The 12,422-nt window shown below is 41.6% G+C and overlaps 1 protein-coding gene across 2 annotated transcripts in view; it reads right to left on the bottom strand.

Annotated features, from left to right (window-relative positions):
- Window positions 1-2,628: 2,628 nt before the first annotated feature.
- The window catches only part of LOC136117747 (uncharacterized), a 41,326-nt gene continuing 31,532 nt past the window's right edge, over window positions 2,629-12,422 (bottom strand). The window contains exons 2-3 of one of the 2 annotated variants that reach the window (XM_070998206.1): window positions 9,020-10,524; window positions 4,193-8,960 (exon numbers count right to left, since the gene is read on the bottom strand). In XM_070998206.1, the coding sequence (XP_070854307.1) occupies window positions 9,175-9,534 (360 nt within the window). In that variant the 5' untranslated portion in view covers window positions 9,535-10,524 and the 3' untranslated portion in view covers window positions 4,193-8,960; window positions 9,020-9,174. The other variant, XR_010655288.2, reaches the window with a different exon arrangement.

Here is a 12,422-nt window from a genome sequence, read left to right as displayed (position 1 = left end):
GATAAAAAGCTCGTAGAGCATTGTTGCTTGTTGTTTTGTTTTCCCTGGTAATTACGCTGTGCTTTTCGTAGGTCATTATGGTTTTGCCTATACACATACTTAATTCTGACTCAAGAATATGATTCGCAATCTACATAAGATTGCTTAAAAACTTAAAAAGCTGCCATTATTAGTTATAGCGGTTGGGTTATGTTATAATAAATGTTCACGCCAAAAGTGTATTTAATTTCTGGAGGCAGTGCCGAGCGGCAGTTTCTTCAAGATGTCTACGTCTCGCTCGCTCGAACTGCCCTCCGCTCTCCCTTTCCAACTCTCCCTCAAGTCTCCGCTCCGCTCTGGAGCGCTGTAGTTAAACAATTATATTTTGCGAGTGTCACAATAAGCACCCAAGCACGGCGCGTAAAAACCCAAAAGGACCCCAGGGTTTTTCATACCTTCGTTCTTGGGATTTCCTACTACTTCAGCGGCCAGCCAACCCCGCCCCAACATTTTGGTCCTTCGAGCCGGATTCACAATCTTTGGATTTTCCTCTCCTGAAGTTGCCTTGGGTTTTTACCATAAGTTGTAAGTTATAATAAGTTCCTCTTACTAGTATTTGCCGGTCATACAGCCAGTTTTTCGAGCCCTATTTTGACTAACTTTCTGTATGATATATTGTCTTAATCCAAAAGCGAGTCAACCGACGCAACGGCATTTGACAGATGTATTTCATTTCCGTTATTTGTGCCCGACAATATTCTAGTTTCCTTTGCCCACAATATGTTTTTAATTCTAACTGTGTATAAAACATAACTCAGCCGCAGTAAAAAATTACCGATTCTAAAATTTTTCTATATGAATTGCACATTTTGTTTTTTCCTGAGTTTCAACTGCGTGTTTATATTTACATAAATATTCTAATACAGTCCATTTTCACTACTCTTTCTAATACAGTTCACTCCAACTACTTTTCTCCACCTACAATCACTGCTAAATTATTTATAAAATCATATTTTCAATTTCAACGCTATTCCGCTATTCGCACATCACATATGAAGATATTGTACATACAAGTTAACCAAACTGTTTCACTTATGGAATTAATAAAAAAATTTGGAAATTCAATTTCAGCGATATTGTTATTGTCTTCAGCGATATTGCTTTTGCCATTAAATTCGACGCTTTGGCTGTCCTGCTAAGATAAATAAACCAATTATAAAGTAAACACAAGCTTCCGCTCAAAGCTTAATCTCTCAAGATCAAAGCCCAAACTTTTGCGTTCTAAGTTCAGATCATATTGCGTTCCAATTTTTAATCAAATGGCATCGTTCAGCAAATTTTCATTTCACAATGGGATGCGACAGTCTCGGCATTACCTTTTAATTTAAACAAAAATTCAAGTTTTAGAAGCTTGGAAAAGAAAAGCTTTTGGACGAGGTTCTTTGTATTAGATTTTAGAATTAAGAGGTAATAGACATTAAATGTGTCGTTATGTAATAGTGAAATAATGTCTAACACCAATAAAATAAAAATAAAAAAATTATTGTGGTTGCGTCATCAAAAGTTAAAAAAAAACAATATAAGAAAACATAAATTAAACTAAAAACATTTTTAGTGGGGAAATTGAAACATCCACCAACGACGCGTACAAAAGTAACAGTGATCGCTTTAAATTTAAATGGAAAACAATAAATAAAATATAATATTAAGATGCTTAAAAGGTGGATCGAAAAATCTAACTCACAAGCAAAACATCGAGAACACTATAAAAACAAAATAAATTCGAATCGCACCAAATAATCAAATTTGTTAAGGGCAGTACTCAACCCTCCAAAAGTCGTCCAAAACCAAAAACTTTATATAAAAAAACGTTATGAGGGATGCTGCAATAAGTCTAAATAAAATTCAGAGTCAGCAATATATTATCGCTTTAACAATTTTTCGAAATGAAATCATCGGAGCTGCCCACAATGCTTTAAGCAATCATGGCACCATCTTACATTTTCAAGCAATCTTGTCTAGTTTGGGTTTTATTTATAATTAAATATTAAGAATTAAATATGGGTAAAATGGGGTAAAATGACAGTTACTGAATACTGAAATGCAGTCAATAAAAGATTACCAGGGAAACAAACAAAACTACAAGGAGCAATGATCTACGAATTTTTATCTCTGGACAAAATGGTTTAATCTCAGAAACTCTTTTCTCTCTGCCCAATGCTTTGGCAAACAGGTGAAAACAGGTATTTTGGTTTTAAAAGTTAAAATAAAAATGAGGAACACAATTTAAGATTTAATCCAACAAATTCAAAACCGTATAATAATACTAGGCGAACGGAAAATAATTGGAAGTATAATCAAAATAATAATTGGCTTCAAAATAAGAATTTTTGGCAAAAAAAATAATTAGAATAACCTGCTTATAAGGTAATAAGATTAAATAATTCAATAAAGATCATTTTTTCGATCATAACCCTACAGGTGAATGCTTTTTTTAAAAATAAAATACCAAAACTGGTCATCAATCGGGTATTTTTGCATATCACTTTTGACCCCTTATGTTGCCATATCATTTTCATATTTTCGAACATATGAAATTGATATTTTCGAACATGTCAATTTGGTATTTTTCATATCAGATTGATATGCGCACATATGCTTTCATATAAAACTGATATGCTTTCATATCAAACTGATATACTTTCATATCAGATTGATATGTTTGTAATATCAATGTAAATCAGTTTTGTTTTTAATTTTTTGCATCTTACAAACAAATAAATATTGATAAATTAAGATCGCTGTAAATATTTATTTTTATATATTTCGGATCAATTATAAAAATAATTCCAGGACTTAGCAATAAATGACCGATCACGCTGTACTCGGATGCCTCCTGTAGCTTTGCTTCAGCGCCAGGAAGTCCTTCTTCTGTCCTCGTTAGAAGTTTTCCAGCGAAGTGGTGGACGCCACTTGCCCAGCTCGGCATCTTGGCCAGCCATTTGACTTTGTGTGGTGCAGTCTGTGTAGTCAGCCACCGAAAAGCACGTTACAGTCTCCAAGAAATAAATATGTTAGAATTAGACAAACATCAAGTAATTACAATTGAAAATGAGGTACTTACCATTTGCAAAAAAAATAAACAACATATGTAAATGTTTCACTTTTGTACAATTTCACATTTCGTCGAATGTTAGAGTGACCGCGGCAATTCAGTCAAAAAAATATCTTTAGTACCATATACCATAAATACACAAAAAATACGAAAGCACAGTCATACTTTTGAGGTTATTGAGAGATATAAACTTATTTAATCAAACATCTTCGAGAGGTACGGAATAATATAAATCAACCTGTATTTTTTATTTACTTTACGTATTTGGATAATTTGGCGGTTTTCCAGCAATCCGGGAACGTAGACGTGGTAAGAGCCGTGTTAAATGTGTACGTTTAGGAAGTAGAATTTGTATAAATTTAGGATGAAAATCGTCAGGTCCAATTGCGTTAGACTTAATTTTAAGAAAATATTATCTAAAACATCACATTGGTCAACACACATAAATCTTAACCTAGTAAGGTACTGCTTTAAGGTACTGAATTCCGGTATGTGCTGGTTGTGACCTCAGGAACTTGGCATTCTGCTAATTTAAGCTTGAGTTCATTTATGTCAACATCTAGTTCCTGTGATGTCTTTTGTTTACCTTCCCTTAGAGCTGTAATCTGTTTCCATGTTTGACTCGAAAAGGTGGAGTTTTTTAATCTTTGGCTGAAAAAGTATGATTTTGCAGAGTCGATTAGTTTGGTAACCCTTTTTTTCAGAGATACAAACATGCGGTGGTGTTTTGTACCTTTTCCACTTCTGGTATGCTTAATTTCGTTTTATAATTTCCAATTTTATATTGTTGGTAAACCATGGTTTTACGGACGGTCGAATTGTTTTATGTTTTACTGGAACCAAACTATCGTATATGTGGCTAATATTAAGTTGAAGAAGTTGTAGTGTAGTTAAAGTCAAAGTTATAGGTCAGGTTAGCTGATCATACAAACATATTTTATTAAAATCCCTCACAAAAAACAAATCTAATAATGTGATACGAGTTCTGCTGACGTGGATTGGAGATGAAAGATTCACTGGTTCCAGACCTAGCGATTACATGTTGCTGGTAAGTTGAGATTCCCTCAGAATATCACTGTTAAGATCGCCTGCAAGAATTACATCAGTGAAGTTTACTGTAATGTCTGTCAGAATATTGATTAGATCATTATAATTTGTGTTGCAATGCGGACGATAAATGCAGCCAATTAACAGATTTTTCTCCATAATCGGGTTTTGTATTTCAAGAAAAATATATTCTTTTGCACTTTTTATTGTGTGTTGGCAAATAAATTTGGCTTTTAATTTTTTGTTTACATATATAGCAACTCCTCCCCCATGACTAACACGATCAGAACGGTACACATTATATCCATCACACGATATTAGCACATCCCATAGACTCTGGACAATTCATGTTTCAGACACGCATATAACATCAATTTCCGAACTTACAAACATGTACCTAAACTCTTTAATTTTCTTTGGCAGGCTTGAGACCAGGTCTCTGCTTTACCAGGATGCACAGAAGGGCATGACTATTTGCTGTTGAATTATTCAGGTTTTCTTCCATTGTGAATAGTTTTCGATTTTAATATAAAAAAAAAGGACTGCACACCAGACAAAAAATTAGGCAAACTACTAAATTAACAATGCGACTGATCCTAAACATATGACTAACAGGAGTTAAAGATACTAAACTATTTTGAAATCCTAATATGGAGGTACAAAATATTTGAATTACGAAATGAATTATTCTCTAAAGCGGCATCTCTGCTTGAGTTGATTTCGCCCACATCACTACTCTCTCCGTCTACAGGCTTAAAAAATACGTCTCCACGGCGAGTAAAGACGGCCGCTACGCGCTTTTGTTTTTTGAGTCGCATGGCATGCTTAAAGATTTCGTAATTTGTTTTCGTTAGTTGTTCGTTTATGTGCCGTTTACTCTACGAGTAACGGGTATAAAAATATAGCGAAAAAAGTTTGAGATCAATAAATCCTGAACATGCCGACGTAGAAATATCCGTCAACAAAAAAAAAATAGTTTGGGATCAACAAGTCCTGAACACGTCGACGTAGAAATGGGTTAGGTTAGGTAGGAGTGGTTGGAGATTAGATCCTAATCCACACACTTAGGCCACATTGGGCCCCTTGTGATACCACATGATCTCCGATTAGATCCTTTTCCCTAGCTCATGGGTTATTTGCTTTCACGAAGTATTTTGTTCTTCTTAGGAAACATACAAGTTTTTGGATGCTTACGCCCTGAATGGCCCCAAGGTTCGGAAGTGTGTAGCTACCTAGAGTTTGAAAGCGCTTTAGGTTATGCGCTGGGCAAAAGGATAGGAGGTGTTCGATGCTCTCCTATTCGTCTAACTGTTTGCAGCTGCGGCAGAAGTCGTGGTAACTGAGTCCCATCCTGAGCGCGTGAGTCCCTATAAGGCAGTGGCCCTTGAGGGCGTTTAGGAGAGTAGAGATGTCCTCCCTGCTACATTGTAGGAGAGTTTTTGTTCTTTTCGAGTTGTAGTTTGGCCATGTGAGTCTAGAGTTGTGGCATGTTGAGATTGAGTTCCAACGGTTGTACAGTCTCTGCCTGAGATGGAGCTTGCAGGTAGTCATGGGCATACCCACCGTGTCCCTTTCGCGAAGGATGTCGGCGGTTGTCCCCTGTCTTGCTAGCTCGTCTGCTATGCAGTTGCTCTCAATGTTGCGGTGTCCAGGCACCCAGATGAGGTTGATTCTCATATGAGTGGCCATCTCGTTAAGAGATTTGCGGCATTCAGAGATTGTTTTTGAGTTCGTTGTGTAGGAGTCGAGGGCCCTGAGGGCTGCTTGACTATCCGTCGAGAATTGTGTTTAGTGCTTCAGGGGCGGTGGTGCGAAGCGCCCCACTAATGCAGAGTTCAGCGCTTTTTGGATCTTGTGAAGGATCCGGAGGTTGCAATTCTTTTCTAGGGAATGCCACCATACAATGTTTCCGTAGAGGAGAATGGGCCTGGGTTGCAGTGTTTGGCCAGTGAACTATCATGGGGGAGAAGCCCCACTTCCTCCCTATGACTTTTTTATAAGCGAAGAGGGCTATGGCCGCTTTGTGTGTGCGATCTAGGATGTTGTCTGTTCAGAGATTTGGTTGCTAAGGGTTAGGCGCGTTTGGTGTAGTTTTGGGAGAATTAGATTTGGTATCTTATACTTCCTTGTAAAGAGAACTAGTTCGGTCTTTTCTGGGTTAACTCCCAGTCCACAGACAGCCGTCCACCTGGAGAGGGTGCATAAGGCTGTCTCCATTAGATTGCAAAGAGTTTGCGGGAATTTGCCCTGCAGTTGGATAACCACGTCGACCGCGTAGGCTACCACTTTAGTGCCCGCCTCTTCTAGAAGAGATAGCAGTTTGTTGACCACTAAAACCCATAGAAGTGGTGAAAGTACGCCCCCTTGTGGGGTTCCTTTGCTGTCATTCCTGGTCGAGTGGGCTGATCCCATAGTGGAGTACACTACTCTGCTGGTTAGCATGGTGTGTATCAGTCCCACTAAGGGCAGCTCAATGCCCAGTTCAGTCAGAGCACCAGTAATCGCCGTTGGGGTGACGTTGTTAAGGCGCTTTCTATGTTCCTTATAGTGGAAACCTCTCTCTATACTGGACACTAGAGAGTGGAGGGCGGTATCTGTTGATCTGCCCTTACGGTACGCGTGTTGTGCGTCAGAGAGTAGGCTTTGGTCGATGGTTAGCCTGATATGGGTGTCAATTAGCCTTTCCAGGGTCTTCAACAAGAAGGAAGAGAGACTATTCGGGCGGAAGTACTTTGGGTTGGTGTGGGAGGGTTTGCCGGCTTTCGGTATAAAAATTACCTTACCAGCCACCTTGTTGGAATATGGTTTAGAGCAAGGCAGCCGTGGAAGATGGCTGTCAGCCAGGGTAGGGAAATATCTAGTGTCCGTTGTAGCTTGGCCGGGAAGAACCCTTCTGGGCCGGGGGATTTGAAGGGCTTAAAAGAGTTAACAGCCCATTGAATGCGACCAGGGTTTGAAATGTTGTCTATGCTCTGGTCGTCTAAGTTCTTTTCTATGTAGAGGTCCGCCACTGCATGGGTGTTTTTAGGGAAGTGGGTGTCTAACAGTAGTTCAAGGGTTTCCTGACTGTTTTCCGTCCAGCTGTCAGCATTGGTTTTTAGATAGCCAATGGTTGCTGGAGATTTTGCCAAAATTCTTCTGAGTCTGGATGCTTCCGCAGTAGATTCTATACTACTGCAGAATTTAGCCCAAGCTCTTCGTTTTGATATTCTAATTTCCTTTTTGTATAGGCTTAGTTTTGTATAGTATAAATTCCAGGAAGATTCGCTTTTGTTGTATTTAGCTCTATTGAAGTAAGTTCTACACTCTCTTTAAAGGTTCGCCAGGGTTGCGTTCCACCTTGGGAGTTTGTGCTTTGCTTTGACTGTTCTGCTTGGGCAAGCCCTTTTTAAGGCCTCACTGCAGATATCAGTAAAGGTGTTAACTAGGTTATCTAATTCCTCACCGTTTCGTATGTGCGTCGGTGGAGCGTGTAGGTTCCTGTTAAGGAGATGTTTGTAGTATCCCCAGTTGGTTAATCTTAGATTACTAATGTTCTCGGCGGGAGGACAGTCAAGAGTTATTGTAAATTCTATGTATCTGTGGTCTGAGAATGAGTGCTCGATCCCCACCTTCCACGCTTCTAGCTGGCTAAGTAGGTGTTCAGATATTAGTGTAATGTGTGTATGTTCGTACTTCCCCATTGTGTGTGGTGTGCGTTAGCGTCCCCACCCAGGATGAGTTCCTTAGATTTTTTTTTATTAAATAAAGCTTAAGTGTATACAGGAATAAAAGTGGTAGAAGAAGAGAAGAGGTAGAAATGTTCCGATCCCTTGGGACTGCCGCAAAGCTATACTTCGCGGGACGGATGGCGGTCAGGTTGCCGCTCCTCCTTATGACTCGATGCGTCGACTCCGTTCTCGACGCCATGTTGGCTATCGCGTCCCACTTGCTTTGGTTTTCCAGCATGCAGCTGATCAGGTTGCCAGCTGTCAGGTTACAAACGGTTGTCGTTTTTGCTTCGGCTCGGTTCCTAGCGTATAGGGGGCAGACGAATAACGCGTGCTCCGAGTCTTCGATGCTTCCTGTGCCGCAGTGGTCGCAGTAGGGACTTGGCTCGTGCTTAAATCTGTGCAGGTATTCCTTGAAGCATCCGTGTCCGGAGATCATCTGCGTGAGGTAGAAGTCTACCTGTTCGTGTCGTCCCTGCAGCCAGGGGGTTAGACTGGAAATTAGCCTGTGCGTCTACCGCCCTGTGGTCGCATTGTTCCACCTCCTTTGCCATGCCTCGATCGTGTTGCTGCGCTGGGTCCTGCTTCCTCTGCTCCCAGTTCTTCGTTCTGCCGCCAGCAGGTCTATCGGTATAGTACCGGCTACCACTAGCGCGGCCTCCTCAGATACCCTGCAGAAGCTGCTTGTGATGCGCAGTGCGCAGCGTCTGTAAACAGCTTTGCACTGGCGGCTTTATGATGCGGTCTTCATAGCTTCGGCCCATATGGGCTCGGCGTACAGTGTAGTACATGTCACCACTGTGGCTATGATCCTTCTGCTGTGCTGCTTTGGTCCTCGAGTATTGGCCATCATCCTTGAGATGGCTGCAGTCGATCTGGATGCTTTGGCTGCTGCATACGATAGGTGCTTCTTAAACGATAGCCTGTGGTCGATCAGTACTCCAAGATACTTGATTGAGTTCCTTAGATGATTGAATATGTATGTGTTGTTATGTAGTGATGTTTGGTAGTGGCCCTTCGTAGTAGTGAGCCAGATAGAATGATGCTATGGTGTGATGAGTGTTTTCGTTTAGCTCCAGTCTGACCGTGGTGAGGTCGCCTTGGCTAAACTGTGGAATAAGAAATGTGTTAAAGTGTGTTTATGTAAGAATGCAGGTTCTGGTTTTACCCTTATCCTTGGTGTAAAATAGCTTGTATAGGGGGGTTGATAAGGCACAGATGTTGTTACCAACAATCCATGGCTTTTGAATGAGGACTACGTCTATGTTGCCTGTTGCCAGGCGGGTGAGGAGGGCAGCGGAAGCTACCTTGCTGTGGTGCAGGTTAATCTGCAGAAACTGCACCATCTTTGGGACCGTGGTCGGGCTGGGTACCCTCTGCTTCCTCCGCTATGTCCTGGAGAACACTGCGCCCTGGTCGGGTTGTGTCCTGAGTGCACAGCTGCTTCAGGCTCTCTGTCAGCTCCGAGTCGGTTGACACGTAGCCGGTGAGGGTGGCCTCCTCATGCTCCAATTCGTCGTCGCTCGGGGGTTCGTACGATGCACAGGCAGCCAGGTTGTCTGCCGCTAGCTTATCTGTGTCATAGATGCGCAGTTGCACCTTATCGAACACATAGTTCACCCGGTTTTGTTGGGCTGCGAGGGGTTCCAAGCAGGCCTGGTTCAAGAGGATTACCACATTCATGGTGACGCACTCGGTTTTCTCCACCTTGACCACCTTCCAACCGTCTGTTGGAAGCTTCGGGTTGAACCTGGTCAGCAGGCTGAGTATAGCCTCTGGTTCCGAGGGTTCCGACGGCAGCCACACCCTCGCTCTCAGTCGAGACGGGATGTCTGCGGCCTCGCAAACTGCCAGCTTGACCCCGGGGTAGACCTCGCCGACCTTATTAATGGCAGCCTTGTAAGGTGCTTCCGACCTCTCGTCTTCACAGGCGATCAACTTAACGTTGCCCTGGCACCACCCTGCAATCGGGTGGCGGACCTGGGTTTTCGTCCAGCACTTTTAAGGCCACTGTCGCAAGGGCCCGTTTAACCAGACCCCATTGGTTCCTTGGGATCATTCCGCCTTCATCGCCCTGGTCGATGACTCCAATGATCTTCCGATCCTTTACTACTTCAGCAAAGGATATTGACCATGTGCCGCGGTTGGTTACTCTGGCCTTCTTGCTCGCTGGTTGAGCTGTCTCCATCGACCTTGTCGCTTGTTGCTGGTGCTGGTGTTCATAGCGATGTCAAACTCTGGGATTACCGCCTTTCCCCAGGCTATGTCCTCTTGGATTTTTATGTTATCCAATTTTGACGCTTGGTCCTCTCGTATCGGGTTGGTGGCCAGCCGTTTGAGGATCCGAAAAGCTTTCTTGCGTTCAAGAGGTCCTGCCTGGTTAGGTGGTACCCTCTTGAACTCCTTTGCCCTGGTACTCACCACGAGACCGGCTTTGGCGATCCCCTCAGGTTGGAGTGGAGTGGAAGGCTTGGGCTTGTCGTTTTGGTGAGCTGGGCTTAGCCGGCTGCGTTGTTCGCTGGCCTTGGCAGGGGTCGACGTTACAGGGACTAGGGTAATCGGAGCCGTGATCTTATTCGTAGCTACCCTGGAGAACCAGGGCGCTCGCTATCCGCAACCTGCGACCCGTTCGGTAGCCTTCAGCTCGGCGAGCCATCCCACTAGCTCTTTGGCCTAAGACGTAGAAATATCCGTCAATAAAAAATTAAATAGTTTGTGATCAAAAAATCCTGAACATGCCGATGATGAAATTTTCGTCAGCAAAATAGTTAATTGTATAGGATCTAAAGATTCTAAACACCCCGACGTCGACTTATCCGTCAACAAAAAAGTACAAAAATTTGGTACTAAAGAGTCCCAGCGAAATAAAATGAATAATATTCAAATGTCCAGTACTAATCGAACAGAAGTTCTGGAAAAGAAAATAAGTGACATAATCAAAGAGGAACACTCAAAAATAAATTTACAAATTCCATTTCGAACCGATATTCGAAGTGAAATAAAACCTTATGCCTTATCAGTTTCAGATTTCGTTAATAGTGAAATCAATATAAGTATAAGTTTTTATAATTCACCCGGGTGTAGTGGTACCCAAAAATTGTCAAAATGAAGATGGCAGTCCTAAACATAGACTGGAAATAGATTTCAAAAAGCTAAACGAAATCACTATTTATATATATATATTATTAGCTAAGTACTTCTCAACAATCGATTTGAAATCAGGATTTTAGCAAATTTTAATGAAAGATTCCGATTTAAAAAAAAAACAGCATTTTGTACAAATAATGGAAAGTTTGAATTTTTAGGAATGCCTTTTTGCTTAACAAATGCACCCAGAATTTTTTGATTGCTATAGATGATTTCTTAATGGAGCAAGTGGGAATAGCGTGCCATGTTTATATGGATGATATTATTATTTTTTCAGACACAATTGAACAGCTGACTTAATTAAGATAATTAATATATTACAAAGTTCAAATATGAAAATTTTACTCGAGTAATGAAAATTTTTAAAATTAGAAACCTATTTTTAATTTACATTGTTTCTCATAACGTAATTGTCGAGTCACGCAGCCGCAGCAGCTAATTAACGTCTTAATTTGATCTCTTATATTAATTGCATCGCGAAAGGTAGCTCTCTCTATCTTGCTCTCTCGTTTTTTGTGTACTTGCATTCTTGGGCCCAGCATTCTGTCCCTTTGTAAAATCAGTACGAATTCTGATCTCGACATTAAATGCACTCTCGTCCCGCCTACTGTACTCTCTTTCGCTATTAAATTGTTAGCAAGCACAAAGCAACCTGAAATTCGTATTTTTTAATTTAGCAATAACTAATAACAAAGCTTATTAGTTTAACGTTGGTGACCCCGACGTGATTTGTGCATAAATAATACTAAGTGCAAATCATATAAGTCTATGTATTGACTTTTTCGTTCTTGCGGCTGCGGTGCATTGGCGGAGCAACAATCATAAGGCCTTAAATGCAGTGAGCGCTATAAATAAATAGCAGTTGGTGATTGCGGAAATTTACATATAAGGCACAAAATCAGCTTTACATAGAAGCGTACATAGCCAAGTAACGGGCTGTTATTCACTCGTTTGCTTTGCGCTCATCTTCCCGCTGGAGCCGAATTTCGGGCATTTCGTCTGCTGTTGTTGTTGTAGCCATGCCTACGGGAACTTTTGGAGATGTTACCGCTGATGCAAACAGGGCAATATTTTTAAAACGCAAGGCAACGGCTTTATTTAATAGACTGGAGCGCTTAGTGGATTGCTTATCAAGTGCGGCGTTAACTTTATGCGACGAATCCGGTCTTCATGTGAGGTTGGAGTTGATTGATGAGCTTCAAGAGTCATTTAAAAAGGTGCTCGGTGAGCTCGAAGAATTGGATTTCTGAAGTCATTCTGAAGTCATCGGTTCGATCCGAAATTTCAAAGCGCACCTCACAGCTTCTTTCGCACTCAACTTTTGCTGACGGCATCACTCCGGGAGTTTTCGGCCCCCAGCAGCGTCAGCCTCGACATAGGCCAGCATTGCTGCCCCCACTGGAGCTTCCAAAATTCGCTGGAGG

Source organism: Drosophila suzukii, assembly GCF_043229965.1.
Source record: "Drosophila suzukii chromosome 2 unlocalized genomic scaffold, CBGP_Dsuzu_IsoJpt1.0 scf_2c, whole genome shotgun sequence".
NCBI lineage: Eukaryota > Metazoa > Arthropoda > Insecta > Diptera > Drosophilidae > Drosophila > Drosophila suzukii.
This window is presented reverse-complemented; position numbering and strand designations above follow the sequence as displayed.